This window comes from Brassica rapa, chromosome A02 (genome assembly GCF_000309985.2).
Source record: "Brassica rapa cultivar Chiifu-401-42 chromosome A02, CAAS_Brap_v3.01, whole genome shotgun sequence".
NCBI lineage: Eukaryota > Viridiplantae > Streptophyta > Magnoliopsida > Brassicales > Brassicaceae > Brassica > Brassica rapa.
Window position 1 is genome coordinate 19,921,929 of NC_024796.2, and position 24,261 is coordinate 19,946,189.

Genomic DNA, 24,261 nt, shown 5'->3' on the forward strand with positions numbered 1-24,261 from the left:
ATTTCGATGAGGATTTAAAAGAAAACCCAAAGGAGGACCTTTCTGAGGCCTGACAGGTCGCTATGTAGCGAGTGAAGGTCTGACAGGTCGCTACGTAGCGAGTGGAACCAAGCCAAGAAGAGTCCTACTTGTTTTCGTCGCTATGTAGCGACCGTGCGGGACGCGTGCTTGGTCGCTACGTAGCGACCGATCTTGGCTCGAGCTCAGTCACTACGCATTGACCGGACAGTGTTCATGTTCGGTAGTTGCATAGTGACTGAGCTTGGTTTGTCCGTGTTCTGATCGCCATACTCGAGCTCGTCCGTGGCTGCTTTAGATATGTGTTTGTTGCCTTCGGACAATCGGTATTTAGTGGTTCGATAGAGATTTGAGCAAGATTTTAGCGCAAGGCTCTTCGTAAAGATTTCTTACGAACATTACTTTTCCTAAAAACATTCATTCCGATTTTTACGGACTTTCAGACATTGATTCCGTCGTGACCAATTTTGACCCCAACAGTGACCGTGGCAGGGTCAATGTTTTTGTCCGGGTTTTCCGGTTGGATCGATCCGAGGGTCATCAATACTTCTCCCGAAAAACCCGTAAGTGGTTTTGGCGTTGGAGTTACTTCCCTGAGCTCGATGTTCATCCGATTGAGAGTGTCGCGGAAGATAACATTGACCGTGCTTCCCGTGTCGATGAGGACTCTCCCGACTTCCAGATCTCGTATGACAAGATCTATGACGAGTGGATCGCAGTGAGGTTGATCAATCCCGCCGGCTTCATCCTTCGTAAAAGTTATCAAGTTGCTTTGACCATCTCGGGGAGGAGACCATGTAGGCCAGTTTGCACTTGATTCGGCCTTCCGTTGGTAAGCCCTGATGGCCGAAACCGTATCATTGCAATATTACGATCCTCCGATGATCATGATTGACTCTGCGACGATTGTTGTCGTTTCTTTTGTCCTCCGGCCTTCTTCCGCATTTATCCCCGGACTGGTTTCTTTGAGGGGACTTCTCCGCGGGCGGATTTCTGTCCGTCTTTGGGGGCGATCGGTCTCGAGGATGAGATATTTTAGGCTGGTCACTTTGGAGAGCTCTTCAGCTAGTAGCTTTGCGGCCAATCGCGCTCCTAAGACTTTGCAGTTGGTCGTGGAGTGTCCTCGGGACTGGTGAAACTCGCAGAAGGTGTTTTCGTTGTATCCTTGATTGCGAGTCCATGTATTCCCCGTGGTTCGACCTTGATCTGAACTGATCTCATACTTATGCGCCCCTGGGAGTTATTTCCCTCATGATGGACGTACTTGTCGTTACGAGAGTTTTTCTTTTTCGTTTTTGGGTCTACATCTTTCGAGGATGGTTTAGTCGACCTATGATTTTGCGATAAGACTTTTGTTTGCTCTTCTATTATGATGTAGTCCGTTGCCTTGTGGAGGGCGTCTTGGATCGTCCGCGGTTTGTCGAGGGTTATCAATTTTCTTAATTTCGACTTGTACAAAAGCGTCTTTCTGAGCGCGTCAATGGCCACTTTGTCGCTTATCCCGCTGACCATGGACATCACCAGCTTGAACCGGCTTATGAACTCGCGGAGGGGTTCGTCTTCCCTCTGGGACAAACTCCAGAGGTCGACATCGGATGTTTCTCTATCTATGAACACAGAGTATTGCTTGAGAAATTCTGATGCGAGCTGTCGGAAACTTCCGATAGAGTTTTGCTTAAGGCGTACGAACCACTCGAGCGCCGGTCCTTCCAGATTCTCGACGAATAGATTGTAGTAGCCGGCATCCTTTTCGCCGTCCTTCAGTCTGGCCCTTCCCATCGTGATGTGGAAAGCGTGAAGGTGCACCTTAAGATCAGTTGTACCGTTATACTTTGGTACTTTGATTTTTCCCGGATCTGATACCCTCATATCGGAGATGCGAGCGGTGAAGGGTGTGATCTCAGGGGCAGCATTGGTAGCGTGATGGATCTGGGATTTCACGGCCTTTACTTCCGTTGCAGTTTTGGTGATGTAATCGTGAATGTCCGACGTCTCGTCAGCAGATTTCCGAGCTTGTCGGTGTTTGCTGCGAGTGATCTCGGTTTGCTTTTCAGCCAGCTCTTCCTGTTCGTTCCAATAGAGGATTTCCTCCTCTTCCGTCATTGGCTTATCGAACGGAGACCTTTCCCGAGCAGATCGGCTTCTGGTCCTTCTCGGATGTCTGTCGTCGTCCTCCTTGGTATCGTTGGAGATGTCGCTGGGATCCAAGTCGACATGCTCGACATCATTAACCTCCGAGCCCTTCGCGGGAGGCGGAGGACTCTAGGAGTTCCTTTTCTCGGCAGGGGATGTTTCGCTAGGGTTTTGGCCCGAAGGTCGTTCCTATGATGTTCCAGGCCTGTCGAGTGGGGTTGCGAAGTCGAGTCTTTTCCCGCGAACCTTCGTGGTTCCGCGGGGACGGATTACTCGAGTCCTTGCCGTTAAGGTTTCGACCTGTTTGGTCAAGGTGTTCACGAGCTTATCATGTTTTTTCGACATTTTTCATAGGTGGCGAACATCTTTTTAAACTCCTCGAGCGTCGCAGCATTGGCTGGTGCGTTGGCCGCAGAGACATCTGATACCACTTAAATTACCCTAAGGATTGAATTACTCTCTCAAATAAGAGGTTCAATTGTAGTACTTAGGGATCGAATCCACAAGGAGCTAGGGAACCTATTAAATCTAGTAATTTATTAATTCTAAGTGTTTGTTGTTTTATGGTTTTAAAGTAAATAGCAATCCTAATTGAGCAAGTCTATTGCTCAACTAAAAAGATGATTTGGGGGTGTAACTTGTTGGAAAGATATTAGATGCAGGGTTTCTATTCAGGTGTTGGAGATTATAATCCTATAGATGCCTATAAGCTGTATGCATGATATATTAGAGCTCAACCCCTTAGACACAGTGATCAGCGATGGCAATGTTTCACTGGTTAACTAACTAGATCTTGGATCTCAACTGTAGTATATTGACCAGAAGAAAGTGTCGATCGATAGTCCTATAGGGATATCGATCGATACACCTTTCACAAATATCGATCGATTGTCAGAAGACAGTATCGATGATGCTTCTAGTTAAGCCTTAGGCGTAAGTTGATAATGCTCACTAGCTTTCTAGTTCAGCGGTAGCCTTTTTCCAGTTGTCTAGTATGACAGATTAGGTTCAAGACTGGATAGTCAAGGATGCTTAACTCATGCAGATTCCTAGATTCAATATTCTAGGTAGCTAATCTTGAACAAGCATTAAAAACAATCAATCAATGAATACCACAACTTAGCAATCCATAGTTGGGGCTAATTTCTCTAACCTATTTGAACCCTGAATCTAACAAGTAAACTACTCAAACATAGCTAAGCAATGTATGACACAAAATGTAAATAAAAACTTCATAGAATAGAATAAATGAATCAATGGAGTTCCAATCACAAATCTCTCTATGATCTTCTCTCCTAAAAATCTCTGCTGAAAATAAGAATACAAAGGTGGCTTAAAGCTCTCTTGCTTCCTAACACTTAGGCAAGTATATATCTATTAGGTTAAAAACTCGTCAGGGGTAATCTTGTAATTTGGTGAAGTCTTGGGTTTAAAGTCGTCTGGAACCAAGTCGTGCTTCCGCGTCTTGACATCGAGCGATGGTACAGTATGTACATCGATCGATGTTAATCTTCAACGTCGAGGCTTCTCTTCTGTATCGATCGATGACACTGGATCTGCATCGATCGATTGTGTCTTCTTCATATCGACCTCTAATGGTCAGCTCAGATGAATACTCATTTAAGCTCCTAAATGCTCCATAATCATCACTTTACTCCAAGATACTTCTGAACCTGAAAACATACCTAATAGGATAGAATTAATATATAGATAGTAAAATACTTATATACCATGGGTGAAAATGGGTCAAATCCATGGTATATCAACTCCCCCAGACTTACCATTTTGCTTGTCCTCAAGCAAAACAAATAGGCAGTCTCTCTGAAAGAGGTTTGAAAACAGCAGAGACTTACAGATATCAAACATAGAAATCATCACCTCTACAATTTCGCAAACCACATCTAAAGTCCTAATCTCAAAAGCACATTATGCAATATCCTAGCTTAGCAACCGAGTTCAACTAGTCTACAACTTATCAAATCATGTCTGACATTCCCCTCTACTAACTTCATCTCTTAGCATAAATATAAAAGTGCATGCTTTACCTTGGGAGTATCGATCACAGGATGCAAGGATTTCAGACAAGTATCTGGAACTGCAGGTAAAAGTTAGTTCATAATTTCTCTCTCTCTAATTTCTCTCTTGAGTCAAAGTCTGCTTCCATTGCAGGATCAGTGACCAAGATTGGACAGGCTTCCATGAATCGAGTCTTAATGGTGGTTGCCACCAAGCCCTGTTCATTTCTTTTTGACCTATATCCAAGAATTCTTTGTGAAGCGAGCCTTGAAGATTGTCGCCTCCAAGTCCCGTTCGAATTTTTTATTTGGAATCTTTATGAAGCAAGCCTTAATGGTTTTAGCCACCAAGTCCTGTTCAGATTCCACCTAGCTAAATCCTAAGTCCTATTTAAATACTAAATTTTGGATTTTTTTTTTAAATAAAAACTAATACTAATACTAACTACTCTAGGGTCGAAATAGAGAGAGAAAATTGTGACAAATAAATCTACATAAGGCTTTACCTTCCAGACTTGTCTGAACAATCCGATCCCATGTATACCAAGCCCCAAGACAAGCGGTTATGTCAGGTTTAGTATTGGTGGTCAGCTTTGGTTCCTTCAAACAATCAAGGCAAGTGTGTATAGTTGACATGTTGATTCACTTTAGCATCTTAGTACTATCTGCAATCAGTATTTTCTTTTCTGTATTTTATTACTATTGCCTACAAAATAATATACAGAGTATATCTGTATAAGAAGACTCGCGAAGAAGCTATGCCAGAATTCCCGAGAGAGAACCCGGCCGACAATGGCGGAGCCCGCATGGCACCCACATGAAGATTTCTGCATAAAAACGACAACAGTCTCTGACAGCAATTATCGGCACCATTAAAGACACAACACGTATTAAATCAAGTGTCAGCACCACTAGAAGACGACACGTTGCAAGACCTTATTCAAGCAATCTTTGCTTATAAATACACATTTATAATCAAGGAAGGGGGCACGAGCGATTTCACTCTCTAAACTTTCACTCTCTAAAAATCTCCCTTCTCTCTAAAAATTCCAAGTGTTTTTCTGAGTTTTAAGCTTGTATTTTTGTATCAAAAATTGTATCCCAAATCAAGATCAATAAAAGTAAGTTTTAATCATATTCTGTGTACAACATTCAAATCTTTATAAATATCAAATACTAAAATTTTGTATATCAAAATAATAACAAAGTTACAATATTTAAAACAAATTATTAAGGAATCAGTAAAAATAAATGGTATCAGAGCCAAAACGATTATTCAAACGATGCAATTTGTTTAAAAGGTTTTAGAAACAAGATTTCTGTGTATTAATCTGATTTAAACTTGTCAAGATAAGATCCTTACCATCTAAAGAAATACTGTTATTGTAGATGTTCCAGGCAGCAAATCCAGAGAACGCAGTAAGACCGTTGGTAAACCTCAGTTGTGTCCAATTAGAATCGGTTAGTATCTCTTCGATAATGAGTTTAAACCTAGATTAAATCATGGCATCTTCGTTTAGAAAACTTTATAAATCAAAAATGTATCAGCCTCTTCAAATTCAACAATTAACTCAAGAGAAATTATGTAAAAAATAACAACGTTTAATCAAGAAATATCAAAAGATCATTTACCGCATATTAATCCAGAACATATATATCAAATAGGAACTTTTGATTTTAAAACAGCTTATTCAATTAAAGATCATGAACAAAATTTGTCTCTACAAAAAGAATTTGAAGAAATCAAGTTATTATCTTCTCTAGCTTTGGATAAATATAGGCAAAAAGGATTTAATTCCATCAATTTTGGCCTAATCCAAATCGCTATAAAACCCCTATCGAGAACAGGAATAGACTCACCAATATTAATGTTATTAAGAGATAAAACTCTCTTAAAATTTGAAGATTCTCTTCTAGGAGCCGTACAATAAAATTTATGTAATGGGGCTGTATATTTTAATTGTGCGTCTAACTTTCAAGTAAGCTAGCATGACCCAATCATACTCAATACTTTAACTTTAAATGTACATTTACCTGAAATAAAATTTCAAAATGAACGACATGGATATCTGCTACTTTATTGAGTTTATTTTAAGCAATCAACTTCTGAATTTAACCCAAGATGTCTATCGCAAGTTGATAAAGGAGAAACAACAATTATAGCATGAGATAAAGATACACCAACAGCTACATACACACCAAAGCAATTAAAATGGGATGAAATAACTATTCCAGATAAATGGAAAATTGAAATTACTCAACCTCCTAGAAATTTTGAACAAAAGAATATATCCAAAATAATTGAACAGAAAGATGGAAAAATATTATTAAGGTTTGGATCTTATAGGGATCCACGTCCATCTAGAATATGTTCATATCATTCAAGAGCCTCTTTTTCTGAATATCGTACGGGTCAATCCAGTACTAATTCAGAAACGGAAAGTGTGAATCAAAATACTAAACAAGATGAACCGATAAAATTTAAAGCACCAATAGCAGAACCAGATCAAGATGCGTATCCAACATCACCTACTCCATCAGATTTTAGATCAATAAATGTTATAACTAAAAAATACGAAATTGATAAACAATATATAAGAGAAGACTTTTATTCAAAAGAAAATGAAGAAAAACGAAGTTGGTATTTTAAAACTTTTTCTAAATAACAGACCAATGAGTATAGAGAAAAATGGTATGATTGTATGATACTAAAAGAAATGAATATTCCATTTTTCATATGGTTTGAAATTTATTCAATAGCTCATAATATCAATTATCCATTCAGGACGATTAATGCAAGTACATCATTAAGCCAAGTATGGGAACAAGTGGATGGAAATAAAATTAAAGCAATTCATCCACCTTTAAATGATTTAAAGATAAATACCCTAAACCGACAAATTTTAGCTACGCCCTTTAAAACTGGAGCTAACAAAGATGATAAAGAACCAGTAATAATGCAAGATATTAAATTTATATATCAACAGAACAATAATCAAAGTCAAATACTACATACAATTTCTAAACAGATAGAAAGCATTGATAATAAAATAAATATTAATGAAAAAGGAAAAGTGGACCAACACCCTTTCTCATCAACAACCTACCCAATCTTTAAACCAACAACAAGACAAATCAAATTTCCTGAAAATAAAATTTTAAAATCAATCTCGACCAGATTAGACAGGTTAGATAAAGGAAAAGGTATAAACACTATAGATGAAGATGACAATGAATCTATCCAAATATCATCACAATCAGAAAACGATATACAAGAAATAAATCGAATAAAAAATAATAAATCAAGAAAACCATATTATCCTAGGCATACTCCACCTGATTTATTATTTGAAGAAGATCACAAATATACTAGTAAAAAATACTCTGGAGAAAGTATATACAAATGGAATATAGATGGACGATCAGAATATGAAATGATGAATTTATTTCAAGAAATGAGAATGGCTACAATGGCTTACAAAGGTAGAGGAAATAATGATCAATAGTCATGCATTTTATTAATAGATGGATTTACTGGAACATTAAGATATTGGTGAGATAACTCATTAGATGCAATTACGCAAGAATCTATAATTAATCATGTTGAAATAAAACAACAAGAAGATGAAGAAGGATTTATGAATGATATAGAAGTACAAAACACAGTAGAAGTATTAATACATACTTTAACAATGCTTTATATCGAAAATCCTAAAGAAGAATTAGAAAGTAAAAAAATTATATTAACAAATTTAAGGTGTCCAACATTAAGAGATTTTAAATGGTACAAAGATGTTTTTATAACTAACATATTTCAAAGAAACGATTGTAATCAAGCATTTTGGAAAGAGCGGTTTATCTCATGATTACCATCTTTTTTTTACAGAAAGAATAATCAGTAAATTAAAAGAGTATTGAGGAGGACAACCACTCCCTTGGAATACAATTACTTACTGTCACTTATTTGCATTTATAAAGAAAGAAGGATTAGCTATATGTCAAGAACATAAAGATAAAAAACGAAATGATAAATTTAAATTTAAAATAACTATGGGATCATTTTGTGATCAGTATGGCTATAATCAACTTAACCCTCTGTCAAGAATTAAACGACGAAAGCATAAGCATAATAAAACTAAGTATTTTTATAAAAATAATAAATTTAATAAAAAATCAACAAATCAATACTATGCAAAGAATAATAAGCACAAATCAAATAATAAACAAAAGATAGTATGCTGGAATTGTAAAAGATCTGGACATAAATCCACGGAGTGTAAAATGAAAAAGAAGATAAATGAAATATTTCAAGATCAACCAGATATACAAGAAAAATTAACTAAACTATTAATATCAGAACCAGAAACATCAGAGGAATCGAGTAGTGATATCTCTATAAATGAGATAGGAAATATTTCTTAATAGAATCACAAGAATTGTCTGATAATCTATGCCATTGTAAAACCATTAACGTTATAGCAAAAGATATTGATAAACAATTTCTACTAGACATAATTGATTAAATTGACGACCCAAAAATTAAGAAAGAATATTTAACTAAACTGAAAGATATAATATACCGAAAAACCAATTATCTAGCCCTCAACCCTTTAGTTTAAATAAAATATTTGACAAATACCCTTGACAAAGTTTATTTAAGCAAGTAACTACAGGAGAACTACAAAATGAAGTTAAGCAATTAAAGACACAGATTAAAGAATTACAATTAATAGTAAATCAACACGAATTAAAACAATTGCAAACAGATGCTAGATTATCATTAATAGAAGCAAAAAATACTACTCCAACATCTACAAGTAGTTTAAATTAAGCATCCACAAGTAATACAAATCTATAAAATGATGAAAATAAGCAAAATGAACCTACCGAAGATTATATTCAAATAATTAATAAAATCAATTATCAAAAATGGTATACAAATATTACCTTACATGTGGGACATGATTTCAAAATAAATATAATAGCATTAATGGATACAGGTGCTGATTACAACTGTATCCGTGAAGGAATTATACCAACTAAATATTATGAAAAACTACTGAAAGATTAAGTGGAGCAAACGGTAGTAATTTAAAAATTCAATATAAATTGACATGTGCAAAAATATGTAACCAAGGATATTGCTTCAAAAATCAATTTATTCTAGTAAAAAACTTAACACAAGAAGTAATATTAGGAACTCCATTTTTTACTCAAATATATCCGTTCAAAGTAACATAAATAGGAGTAACCACGAAAGTAGTAGGAACAAAATTATCGTTTGAATTCTTATCACCTATGAAAACCAAAGAAATACTAAAATTACAGAAAAATTCCATTCAAAAAACCATTAATTTAATAAAAGGAAAACAAAATCATATACAATATCTACAAAATGAAATAGCATACAAAAAATAGAAGAACAACTTAAGATGTATTACATAATAAGCAAGATAAAAGCTATTGAAAATGATATATTAAACCAAATCTGCTCAGAATTACCAGATGCCTTTTGGGAAACAAAACAGCATACAGTTGAACTCCCATATATAAAAGATTTTAACGAAAGAAATATACCAAGTAAAGCACGACCTATTCAAATGAATAAGAAATTATTAGAACACTGTAAAAAAGAAATAAAAGATTTATTAGACAAAAATTTAATCAGGCCATCCAAATCTCCATGGAGCTGTTCGGCCTTTTATGTAAATAATCAAGCAGAAAAAGAGCGTGGAGTACCACAATTAGTAATAAATTATAAACCATTAAATAATGTATTACAATGGATACGATATCCAATACCTAACAAAAGATATTTATTAAAACAATTTTATAATGCAAAAATTTATTCAAAATTTGACATGAAAAGTGGCTTTTGGCAAATACAAATAGCCGAAAAAGATAAATATAAAACAGCATTCACCGTACCATTTGGACATTATGAGTGAAATGTAATGCCTTTTGGCCTTTAAAATGCACCTTCTGAATTTCAATACATAATGAATGATATATTCAATAATTATTCAAAATTTACAATTGTCTACATAGATGACGTAGTAGTATATTCAACTTCAATAACCAACACTTAGTCACTTAAACGCATTCCTCAATATAGTTAAAAAACATGGATTTGTTATATCAGCCAAGAAAATTTCTTTATTCCTAACAAAAAATAAGATTTTTAGGGCATAATATATATCAAAGAACAATCACACCTATTTCAAGATCAACTGAATTCGCAGATAAATTTCCTGACAAATTAAGAGAAAAGACCTAATTACAAAGATTTTTAGGATGTCTAAACTATGTTTCAGACTTCTTACCCAATCTCAGGAAAACAATTCAGCCATTATTTAAACGGTTACAAAAGAATCCAAAACCATGGACTAATCAACATACTCTTTTAGTTAAACAAGTTAAGCAAAAGGTTAAAACCCTCCATGCCTTTCCATACCAAATCCTGAAGCTCACATGATAGTTGAAACTGATGCTTCAGAGATAGGTTATGGAGGAATTCTTAAGCAAAAATTACTACAATCAAAACAAGAATCTATAATTCGATTCCATTTAGGAGTCTGGTTAGGACCACAAAAGCACTATTCAACAGTTAAGAAAGAAGTTCTCTCAATTGTTAATTGTATATCAAAATTACAAGACGACTTAATCAACAAAAAGTTTTTATTGCGAGTAGATTGCAAATCAGCAAAAGAAATATTACAAAAAGATGTCAAAAATCTAGTATCAAAACAAATATTTGCTAGATGGCAAGCAATATTATCTGTTTTCGATTTTGATATTCAATATATTAAAGGAGAAAAAAATTCTTTACCCGACTTTCTAACAAGAGAATATTTGCAGGGAAAATCAAAAGATAATCAACAACAACAAGATATTCAAAATGAGTGACCAGAAGATGAAAAAACCGATGACAGCATCGGATTATATCAATAACCAACCACATATCCAAAGAAAGACTTTAACTCCAAACCCTTACTCAACATTAGCTGAATATCCTCGTCTATCCTATTCAAAAGTAGTCGCTGAAAAGTCATCAAAGGCGGAAACACAATCATCTACAGCAACCCCAAACGCAACCTCAAACGCAACCTCAAACACTACCCCAAACACTAAACCAGTCTACTACACCAAACCTTTTAAGCAACACCTGATAACGACCCCATTCACCAAACCAATAAACCTTACTCAACTAAAAACCTTCATCAATCGAGTCTTCTACGAGGACAGTCCCTGGCCAACAGACAACATAACCAAAAACCAATCCTTTTATGAGTATATTCTAGTAGACTCTAAATCTATAGAAATCACCCATTATAAAGACAAGACAAACCCAAACCTCATCAACTATTCAACCTGCAAATTCCTGAATTTGTTCTACCCAAGACCTTGGTTTTATTCATCATCATACAACAATACCTTTTTCCACCCTAGGCTATCATATCGACGGCTACACCTATACCGATTACAAAAATGCCTTTTTCCGAGATTTTTACTCAGACCCTATGACCACTCTTGATTCTTCAGTTTTGATCAAAACTGCACAAAGATGATACCAGGATGGTTCAACAAATGGTGGTACTGGTTCGGACCAGCAGATCCAATCTACCCCGAAGAAGTACTCAAGACCTCCTACCCATTCTACAAAAAAAACATGTATTTGATCAACCAATTGGGCCTAACAAAATATGGTTTCATATTGACATGGGCATCCCATGGATATGTTCATGGCATTTTACCCTCGCTATTGCTCTTCAAGACATGCCTTATTCTCTCCTCCGAGAATTCAGAGTCAAATGGTGGGAAAAATATAACCTCGACAGATGTTCCCTCGCCAATATCCAAAAATACTTCCAAATTACAAATCAAGCCAAAACAGCAATCCAAACTATATCCAAATCTATACCTCTTCTCAACCCAACCCAAATATCCCAAAAAAATCCAACCCCGCAAAAAAGACCAACATCAAGTCCAACAAGTTCAACTACCTCTTCCTCTTCCCAGAAATCATCAAGAAAAGAAAAAATGAAGAAACTTTTCGACGCAATGCTAGCTCAATTTGAGGCGGAAAATAATGATACCGATGACGATAGCCAACAAGTTGACATTACGCAACCCGAAGATCCTTAAGGCGGCCCATTTGGCCAGGATCCATATGATATATAAAAAAAAAATCAAATAAAAAAAACCTGAAAATATGTCTATATTTAAAATTTCTGTTTTTCCAAGTATATTCTAGTAGACTCTGTACATTATTTCTATATTTTCTTTTCTGTATTTTATTACTACTCTCTACAAAATAATATACAGTATATCTGTATAAGAAGACTCGCAAAGAAGCTATGCAAGAATTCCCGAGAGAAACCCGACCGATAATGGCGGAGCCCGCATGGGACCCACATGTAGACTTCTGCATAAAAACGACAACAGTCATTGACAGCAATTCTCGGCACCACTTAAGACTCAACACGTATTAAATCAAGTTTCGGCACCACTAGAAGACGACATGTTGCAAGACCTTATTCAAGCAATCTCTGCTTATAAATGCACATTCCTGCAGGTAAAAGTTAGTTCCTAATTTCTCTCTCTCTAATTTCTCTCTTGAGTCAAAGTCTGCTTCCATTGCAGGATTAGTGACCAAGATTGGACATGCTTCCATGAATCAAGTCTTAATGGTGGTTGCCACCAAGCCATGTTCACTTCTTTTTGACCTATATCCAAGAATTCTTTGTGAAGCGAGCCTTGAAGATTGGAATCTTTATGAAGCAAGCCTTAATGGTTTTACCCACCAAACCCTGTTCAGATTCCACCTAGCTAAATCCTAAGTCCTATTTAAATACTAAATTTTGGAATTTTTTTTTAATAAAAACTAATACTAATACTAACTACTCTAGGGTCAAAATAGAGAGAGAAAATTGTGATAAATAAATCTACATAAGGCCTTACCTTCCAGACTTGTCTGAAGAATCCGATCCCATGTATACCAAGCCCCAAGACAAGCGGTTATGTTAGGTTTAGTATTGGAGGTTAGCTTTGGTTCTTTCAAACAATCAAGGCAAGTGTGTATAGTTGACAGGTTGACCCACTTTAGCATTTTAGTACTATCTCCAATCAGTAAATCTAGAATGGAGCTAAAGAGTGGTTAGACATTCAAGTAATAAAATCATAGTCTCTTTCACATAGCTAAGCATAATTTATAAAAAAATCTTTTTATAAGAATCAGAATAAATCATATCAGTAAACCTCCCCCCCCCCCAGACTTAAACTACACTGTCCCAGTGTAACATAGTCGGAGTTATAGTGGAAATAAATCATAAGTAAAAATGTAACAAGTATGATTTTAGAGAATAGAATAGGTATTGAGAGATTAAAGGTGGATTAGAGAAGGTTAATGGGAGATTTTTAGAGAGATTAGGTAGTAATCATGTTTAAGAGTATTTAAGAATCATCATGAACAAGAGAGAGAGTCTAGAGAGATAATCTCATACTTCTTAATTATTAATCTGATCAGAGTTTACAATATATATGAGGAGGCAACACTAGGATGAGGGTTTCATAAAGTGGCACTATTACAAGAGATAAGATTTGCTTTAATTGAAACCATCCAACGAGCTTCTTCCTTGTGCATAAAGCTCCTTTTGCTTTATCCAACTCTTCTCCATCATGTCACACGTGCCTCCTCTTCCCTTGCAACCAAAGTTACAAGATTTGCTTTACCTAAGAGAATAGGACTTTTCTTCTTTCTCCAAAGTTACCCGGGTAACTAGTATAACTAGTATACTAGTATTACTAGGGTAACTTTGGTTTACCCTTGGTAAGTTACTCGGATAACTAGTATTACTACGGCCTCTTCATCATACTCAACTCCTCATGTCTTTCTCTTCCTATATATTGATCTCTTCTCAACACTCCCCCTCAAGCTTAGCTTTGTGAAAGTCTAAGCTTGGATAGCCATGAGATCTTCCTCATTAAAAACCTCACCAAGGAAAACCCATTGGGACAAAACCTTGATGAAGGAAAAAGAGTAAAGACCTCATGACTTAGGGGATCAGCTCCTTCTCTTCCTAAGATCTATGAGTCCTAATCTGATGTGAATGGACTCCATAGTCTTTTGTCTTGCTGCCTTGGTGAACACATCTGCCAACTGATCTTCACTTCTTGTATAACATGGCAAGATCACTCCTAAGACTGTCATCTGCCTCACCTTGTGGAAATCTACTTCAATGTGCTTCGTCCTCTCATGAAACACTGAGTTTGTAGCAATGTGAATAGCTGCCTGATTGTCACAATGCATAGTCATTGGTGTTGCTTGCTCAATCTCCAAGGGCCTAAGAATCCCTTTGATCCATATCAACTCGTTGGTGAGCTTTAGCATAGCTCTATACTCAGCTTCAACACTAGAGCATGATACAACCTTTTGCTTCTTACTCTTCCAAGTAACGATGTTTCCTCCAATGAAAGTGCAGTAGCCTGTTGTAGACCTTCTGTCTGCTATATCACTAGCTCAATCAGCATCTCAATAACCCACAACTTCAGTGCTTTGACTGCAGCCCATCCATATTCCAAGCCCTTGAGTTCCATTCAGGTACATGAGAACCCTCTCCACCATGCGCCAGTGATCCTCTTTTGGAGCTTGCATATGCTGACTCACTTGATTCACAGCAAAAAAAAATATCTGGCCTAGTGATGGTCAAGTATATCAGCTTCCCCACAAGCTTCCTATACAGCTTTGGATCATGGACCATCTTGCTGTCTTCAATCTCCCCCTCACGTGGAACCTTGTACCCATCCTCCATGGGCATCTTGGCTGTTCTTCCTCCATACGCACCAGCACCCTTCAAGAGATCCAATGCATACTTCCTTTGAGAGATAAACAACCCTTCCTTGGATCTGCACAGCTCAATCCCAAGAAACTACTTCATCTCTCCCAAATCCTTTATTCTCAAATACTGATTTCAGAAACTCCTTGGTGGCTCGGATTCCTTCCTTATCACTGCATGTTATGATGATGTCATCCACATACACAAGCAAAACAATGATACCTGATGGAGTATTGAGAGAGAAGAGAGTGTGATCAAGCTCAGACTTCCTGAAGCCTCTACCATTCAGTGTTGTGCTTAGCTTATTGTACCATGCTCTAGGTGATTGTTTCAATCCATAGATGACTTTCTTTAGTCTAAGAACATTTCCTGGCTTCACTATTCCTTCAAGACCCGGAGGTGGTAGCATATAGACTTCATCTTCTAGCTCTCCTTGGAGGAAAGCATTCTTCACATCCATTTGCCAAAGATCCCACCCAAGGTTGGTTGCAACTGATAGCACAATCCTAATGGTATGTAGCTTTACAACATGCGCAAAAGTATCAATGTAATCCTCTCCATAGGCTTGTGTGAAACCTCTTGCTACCAGACTTGTCTTACGCCTATCAATCTTCCCATTAGATAAATACTTGATGGTGAAGATCCACTTGCATGACACAGCTCTCTTCCCCTTAGGCAACTCATTCTCATACCATGTATCATTTCTAATCATGGCATCAGCCTCATCATTGACTGAATCCCTCCACTCTTGAATCAGCATTGCTTCTTCATAGATTCTTGGCACATAGCTTTCATCTAAGCTTACCATAAAGGAGTAGTGTTCTTCCGGAAACTCAGCAAAGGAGCACACAGCTTGGGAAGGATGTTCCACAGCCTGGGCATTGTATAACACTCTCGTGTTTACCCAATTTTTTGTGTTTGCCCACTCGGAAGCATCCCTCCTTACCCGTGTGCTTCTTCTCAAAGTAACTTCTACTTGTTCCTCAACAGCTTCCTCTTGTATCTGGATTTCTTCTCCAGCTTCATGGCCTTCATTCTGAACTTCTCTTCCTGATTCATCTCTACTTTGGACAGGAGAATCTGAGCCTTGATCTTCTAGACCTCCAGCTTCTTCTGAACCTTGATCTTTTAACCCTTCAGCTTCAGATTCACTTCCCCCCTCATGTTCAAAGTGGGTTGGTTCTTCAGCGGCCACATGAGTAGGCTCTTCACGCCTGCTCTGATCCTGGGACGCGCCAATACCGAGTTCTTCTAGTATGTTTCTCAAACTAGCAGCTCTATCTGATTGTTGAGAAAGCCCTTCAAGCTCCTCCCAATTCTTCTCTTCATAATACCCATTATTTTCCATGAACTTCACATCCCTAGACACCAAGACTCTTCTAGCAGTGGGATCAAAGCACTTGTATCCCTTTTGAGATGCAGAATAGCCAATAAGCATAGCCTTGGTGCTCTTTGTTTCTCATCTCTCCTTGCCCCAGTACATAGCACACACACCCAAATGTCCTCAAGTGATCTAGAACTGGTCGAGTTTTGTTGAGTACCTCAAATGGAGACTAATCCTCTAGGATTCTGGTTGGTATCCTGTTGATTAGATAGCAAGCAGTCATCACAGCATCACTCCAAAATCTCTTAGGGACATTCTTGCGGAACATCATTGAACGGGCCTCTTCCATGAGGTGCCTGTTCTTCCTTTAAGAAACTCCATTCTGTTGTGGAGTGTAAGGGCAGCTAGTCTGATGTAGAATCCCATGTTGAGCTAGGTGATCTTTGAATGTGTGGCCTATGTACTCCCCACCATCATCTGACCTGAGAATCTTAATCTTGGCATGATAATGGTTAGTAACATAGCTTTGAAAATTTTTAAATGCATCAAGAACCCTATCTTTTGTTTTGATGAGTGTTAACCAGGTGTATTTGGATTTTTCATCAATGAATGTGACATAATACTTATAATCATCCCTAGATAAACAAGGCGCAGTCCAAACATCAGAGTGAATCAAATCAAAGCAATTCTCATACATAGTGGATGATCTTTGAAACACTGTCCTACAATGTTTTCCCAAAATACATGCCTCACAATCATTATTTTTAAACATGACACCTAGTAACATAATGCTTAAAGCCCTAACATGTGGATGTCCAAATCTAGCATGCCACAATGCATCTTTACTTAAGGAAGAAACATAACTAAAAGAGAAACAAGAATTAGAGATGAGACTAAGATCTTCAAGCATATAAAGGTCTCCATTGGTTGCTCCTTGTCCAATCAACTTACTGCTTTTAATATCCTGAAACTTCACATCATCAGGACTAAAGATAACATTGCATTGAAGATCAATGGTGCACCTTTTGACATATAAAAGATTAGAAGTAAACTCAGGCATGAAAAATGCTTTTGAATCCTTATCAAACAATTTTAGTTTACCAATTCCTCTAATAGGAATTCTATCTCCATTAGCAATCATAACATGTCCATGAGCCGGTTCTATGTCTTTAATCAGGTTATTATCACTAATCATATGATGAGATGCACCAGAATCAATGATCAGAGGATTATGCATGTTTCTAGTAATCTCAGTCCTTGATGGTTCATTTTGTTTTATCAGGTTTCCTAGTAATCCTAACATCTTACTAGTTATACTAGACTCACTAGCAGTAGTGTAGGCGCTTTTAAAAATGTCTAGTAACTTATCAATATTACTAGGATTACTAGAAGCAGTGTAAGATGTTATAAAAATGTCTAGCAATTTATCAGTATTACTAGGCAATGTATGAGCAGCATATGAGTATCCAAGGGTGTTTCCGAGGGTGTTACCAGACTCCTTAAGAGCTTTGAAGAAGGCTTCAAGGTCAGCTCTCTTGAACACCTCCTGATCCATACCCTTTTCAATCAATTGATGAGACGCCAAGGCTCTACCTTCACTTTCACCCACCTTAGCGCCTGAGCTAGCTCCGGATGAACCAGCACCATTTGCTTCAGCAGAAAGATGAGCCTTTGCTTCCCTATCCCTGTTGACCCCACGTGGCCTGAGGTGAGGATGATAGGTTAGGCGATCTCAAGATGGTTTGATGACATCCTTGTAGCAAGGATCCAATGTCATCAACAACCCAAACACTTTATCTTGTTCTCTTCTTTCCATAAGAGCTGCTTGATCAGTGGTGTTAGGTCTTAGACTTTCAAGTTCAGACCATAATGATCCAAACTTTCTCATGTGTTTGGTGAGCTCTCCTCCATCTTGCTTCATGGAGTTAATGACTCTCTTCAGCTCAAACACACGGCTGATGTTGGAGACGTTCCCAAATGTCTTTGAAAGGGTCTTCCACAAGTGTTTGGGAGTCTCACAGTAGCTGTAAGCTTCAAGGAAAGGAACATCAAGAGATCCTTGCAGCACGGAGAGCACCATCAAGTCTTCTTGTACCCACTTCTTGGCTTCAGCTTTGGTGAGAGTCTTTTCCTCTTCACCTTCTTCAGTTTTTTTGGCCACTGGCTTCGGACCATCATCAGTGATGTGGCTCCACAGCCCTAGCCTTCCAATGGCAGTCTTCACCAATCTAGACCACAAGAGGTAGTTTGAACCACCCTTCAACGCAACCGGGACAGTAACTAGCTTGGTGAAGTTGTTTCCTTCCATCTTCTCTTGCTTGAACCAGAAGTGACCAGAAAGCTTCAAACATGCAACTCAGCTGAAGAACGCACAGTACCAGACTTCAAGAACACACGAACTCAAAGCACAGCACCACAGGATTCAACTTTATCACACAGCTTCACAGAACCCTTAAGAACACAAGGACACAAGAGCTAGAGAAATGAAGAAATGGATCACGGTTTCTCAATACCAAAGCCGACCTGGCTCTGATACCATATGATTTTAGAGAATATAGTAGGTATTGAGAGATTAGAGGTAGATTAGAGAAGGTTAGTGGGAGATATATAGAGAGATTAGGTAGTAATCATTGATACCACTCAAATTACCCTAAGGAGTGTTACTCTCATCAAAAGAGGTTCAGATGTAGTACTTAGGGATCGAATCCACAAGGAGCTAGGGAACAATTAAATTTAGTGTTTATTAATTTTAAAGGTTGTAAATGTTTAAATGGAATAGCAATAGTAACAAGCGAGTAAATATAAATGAAACTTGGTTGGAAATGATATTAGATGCAGGGCCACTATTCAGGTGTTGGAGATTGTAATACCTATAGATGCCTAACTGTTGCATGCATGATATATTAGAGCGCTTAACTCAGTGATCAGCTGTCGCATGTACCACTGGTTAATTCAAACAATCCAAAGAGCTTCTTCCTTGTGCATAAAGCTCCTTTTGTTTTATCCAGCTCTTCTCCAGCCTGTTACACGTGCCTCCTCTTCCCTTGCAATGGACGGATGCCTTAGCTAAGAGAATATGGCTTTTCTTCTTCTTCCAAAGTTACCCGGGTAACTAGTAAACTAGTATACTAGTATTTTTAGGGTAACTTTGGTTTACCCTTTGTAAGTTACTCGGATAACTAGTATTACTACGGCCTCTTCATCATACTCAACTCCTCATGTCTTTCTCTTCCTATATATTGATCTCTTCTCAACAACAAGTTAGGAAGATAAACCTGACCGGAGTGGGAATCGATCGATGTGCATAGGTATGCATCGATCATCGTTTGTGTGTATGTGTCGATCGTTGTCGACTTCTCGTCCACGGTTGATATTGTTGGGGTCAAAATCGGTCACGATGGAATCAATGTCTGAAAGTCCGTAAAAATCGGCATGAACGATTTAAGAAAAATAATCTTCATAAAGAAATCTTTACGAAGAGCCTTGCGGTAAAATCTTGTTCAAATCTAAATCGAACCACTAAACATGAGCTGTCCCAAGGCAACGGAAACGTACCCAAACCAGCTACGGATAGGTTCGAGTATGACGATCGAAGCACGGACAGACCAAGCTCAGTCACTACGCGACTACTGCACGTGCACACTATTCGGTCGCTACGTAGCGACCGAGCTCGATCCAAGCTTGGTCGATACGTAGCGACCGGGCGTCGGTCCCGCTCGGTCGCTACGTAGCGACCGAGCATCCGTCCGAGCTCTTCCGAAAACGTCAATGCGATACGAATCCATGCATTCTCGTCTACCCTTCGATGCTATCTCCCGAAGACCATAGCAAACCCATTTCATGTTTTCCGCCATTCGAAGTCATCAATCAAATTTTACGATAAAAACCGCGGAAATATCGTTTTTATCAAAAGAAGCCGTAATAAACGCCTTGAGTCAAAAGACAGCCCAAAGGGACCTAAAACATGACTCGAGGCCCAACTTACGATTTTGTAACCAACAGCCCGTAAGCCGCATGACGGTTTACGCTTGGTTTGCAAGGAAAGATAAATGTCAAGTTTCCGCGGATAAATACGAAATTTTGAAGATAATTACGAAGATATGGATAAATGGAATATCTCCATTTTTATGCTATGATGGCTTAGGGGCAGAAGGGGAAAAGCGTAAACCGACCTAGGAGCGAGTATATAAGGAGTCCTAGGCGAGAGGAATGAAGAGAGACTTTTTCAGAGCAAACTTAGCATAGGAGCAATTTAGGCATATTTCCGTTTTTGTTATTTTGAGCTGCGACTCAATTAGGTTTAGTCGTCTTAGAGTTGCTAGAACTAGGAATCTCGCCGACAGCTCTCGAGCCCAGGCTTATACCTTGTTGTAACGCTCAAACACAGATTCAGAATAAGATCAACTTTGATCTCTTCTTACGATCTTTATACTTTGTCTTTGATATATCGTGTTCTGATTGCTTAGCGTGTGGTATTAACAGATCTCCGGGACCTCTGGGAAATTAGGGTTTTCCTAGTTTCCTAATTTAGACGGAAATCGACAGTGCAAATTTCGGTCCCCACAGATATGTTGGTAATCATCCTACTTGGGTCTTGCAATAAATCTAAAAGAATAAAAACAAAAGTAAATAACAATAACTAAGAAAACTAATTAAAATTACCTAATAGTGGGTTGCCTCCCATTCAGCGCTTTGTTATAGTCATTTAGCTTAACTTTGGAAGTATGTGGCTAGTTGGTGGAAAAACAACTACTTGTTGGGAAACAAGCATCCACCTCATCTCTGCACATTCTGGACCAAGCTGCAATGAAATTTCTTGTGGTCTCATCATTTCTGGTCCATCTCTCATCCATCTTTTGTACTAGATTTGATATGTTATGTAGCCTTTCTAGGATGTCTTCAATGCTGAACTGATACCAACTTATCTTGTTGTAGGCGTATTCTGATAGCTCGTTCAGTTGTTCCTGCATTAACTCCAAGTGGTTTGGTATCAGCTGTGCGTCGTCTGGTATGGACATAGTATCGATCGATGCAACCAGTTGTCTATCGATCGTTGCTGGTGTAGCACTGTCGATCGATTTGGAGTGTGCTCCATCGATCGATGCTGATATCTGGTGTTGAGATGCGAGTTGCCTTTGAATGGCTTTGACTTCCTTCTGTAGCCATTCGGCTTGGCTATCTAGTCCACTGTAAAGTAGATGTCATCACACCGCTTCTCAAGTCGGTCCTCCAAGGTGTCTATAGCTTTGTAAAGCTTTGATGTAATCTGATCAATTGTCTCTGCTGTGTAGGGAAGATGTTCTGTAGGTTTCTTGCCGTCGAGCGATGTCCTGCGGAGTCTATCGATCGATGTTGAACCTTCTTCCTGAAAATCGTGTTGATCATCAAGCTTGCCAATGTCCTTCTGGACATTCATCATCTGTGTAGACAAGGTGTCCAAGTAGCGCATGATAGGTGAGGTGAAACGGTTGTGCATATCCTCATACGATTCAACCTATCCTCTATTGCTGCGAACCTTGCGTCGATCGATGTGATGTTGCAGATATCGATCGATGTGGCTGGTTGTGGATCATTCATGCGAATGGTGTCCAGTTCTTGCTGTAGCAGATCAATTCTCGTGCTCAACCAGTCCACGTTGTTGTTGCGAGGGTTGTAAACGTCGTTAATCCTCGTGTTGATGTATGTGATCTCCCATTCATCCTTCTTCTCTGCCAAACTTTCCGGTTCTGCAGGAATCTAGGATGTCTGTGGCTTGACGTCGATCGATGTTGATGTCGTAGCTGCTTTCTCACGGTTGTGATGCATACTCTCAATCTCCGTCCTCAGCTCTGCCATACATCTGAAAAGCTCATTGTAACCTCTGTCCAAAGGCTGATAAGTGTCATCTACCAATGTCTTGAGTTCATCTCCAAGCGTTTCCTGAGTTCCACAAATACCAGTCACCATCTCATTGATCTCATCCTTGGTGTAGATCTTTGGTGCCAGTGTTGTAGGTGAGAAGGTATTGGCATGTTCTGGAAGACATATGTGACCCTCTCCAAATAGGGATGCTCTCTCCAGAATTTTCCTGATGTAATCCTTGGTAACAGGAATCATATCACCAGCTGCGCTCCTTGCATGTCAAGACTCGTCTCGGTAGACTCCATATTCATCCGTCTGTTCCCATCTGAACTTTCTGGCTCCGTAGCTGTCATAAGCGCGACGTCCACATTCATAACGCCTATCGATCGATGGTGAAGGTTCTTTATTGAGCGATGTTGGTGTTACCCTGTCGAGCGATGTAGAAGCAGCCTCGTCGATCGATGCATGGCTAACAGGTTTGCATGTTTGGTGTGAACCAATTCCTGTTGTTGTAGCCTTTGGATATACGTCTAGAACAGTTGGATTGTTGTCTGGGATGCTGCGTTGCTGCGTAAACAAGTTGTCCACTCCATTAGCCATCTGAACAATATCTGCTATCTCCTCTCTGAATACTTATTGAATCCTTCCATCCATAGCTCTTGCATGGCCATCTTGGTCCCTGAAAATACCAAATTCATTAGGCAATAGAAAGTCGTAATCATTACTCATACTCTTAGTAGATAAAGAAATTTAAGGTTTAGAATGAGTATCGATCGAAGTTGATACTGAGGTATCAATCGATGGTAGACGTTTGTCTGCTGAATTAGGGTTTCTGGATCGAATGCTTCTCCTGGATGTTCCTTCCGATTGGTGTGTGGGAGCTTTCAACTTTTCTGCTTCTGTTTCGTGAGAAGTACTCCTGGGTGCAAAACTCCTTATATAGGTGTTGGTAAACCTATTTGGAATACAAATATTCTCTTTTTCCTTTTCTGAGGCGGCGACTTTAATATCGATCGATGTACCAGGTGTGGTATCGATCGATGCAGATGATCGTTATGCCGGATGAGGGTGGGAATCGACCGATGCTGACTAGATGCTGTCGATCGATGGTGTAGGCGTGATGTTGAAGGAATGGGTTGAATATCTTTCATCCTGCATAGCAATCTCTGTAGCTTTTTCCTTCCAGTAATCCTCATCATACTGCTCAGTAAGATCCTCATTGGATGAAAGAATCATAGTCTCCACTGCAAAACTTTTATGGAATCCACTATCTGCCCAACTGCCTATGGAATAGTCATCTCGTCCGTTCTTGTTGTGTTGTTGAAAGCCAATGTCTGGATAATACTGATCTGGTATTGTGGAGTGGTCTACCGGCTGCATTCTGTCGAGCGACGTGGGATAGCGTCATCGGTCGTCGGTGATTCATTGGAATCGATCTATGTGACAGTGTGAGTATCGATCTATTCCGAGTACTCGGTTTCGTACACTGCTCCACAATGACATGCTGCAATGTAGCCAAGATCATTTCCACGCTCCACGAGGTTGACATGTTGTCTCACAACTCGAACTAGGTCATAGTAGACGTCTGGATCTATCTGTGTCAGACATAATCTGTTGGTGTTCATGTCACATACATCTCCTAATGTAGCTAGGAAAGCTCTTCCAAGCAGAAGTGAAGAGTTCCAATTAAGCTTGATGTCCAGGACATGAAAATCTACTGGGACAAGGGCGTTACCAATATGTACCTCAAGGTCTCTTATGATGCCTCCTGAGCTCCTTTCTGAAAGATCCACGATAGTGAAAGATTCTGATGAGGGCTCAATTTTTAGACCCAGCTGGTCTGCCATAACCTTAGGTAGGATACTGACTGATGCTCCTGTGTCACAAAGTGCATGGGGAAATTCAATACCCTTTACAAGACATGGTATTGCAAACTTCCCAGGATCACTCTTCTTCTTCAATGTGATCCTTAGTTTCATCCTTTCCCTGACATGATGAAACATTCTCCTAATGTCCTCCTCAGTTTCCTTAGTCTCCCTGAAGAACATCCACAATCGGTGTGTGAAATAAACTTCATTAAACTGTTTCTCCACTG

The 24,261-nt window shown here is 38.6% G+C and overlaps 1 protein-coding gene across 1 annotated transcript; it reads right to left on the bottom strand.

The window, feature by feature from the left end:
- Window positions 1-512: 512 nt before the first annotated feature.
- On the bottom strand, window positions 513-2,121 carry LOC103848590. Its single transcript, XM_009125469.2, has 3 exons — window positions 1,283-2,121; window positions 662-857; window positions 513-611 (listed from the first exon to the last, which is right to left on the bottom strand). Exons 1-3 carry the CDS (start codon window positions 2,119-2,121, stop codon window positions 513-515), a joined length of 1,134 nt encoding a protein of 377 aa, XP_009123717.2.
- Window positions 2,122-24,261: the final 22,140 nt, after the last annotated feature.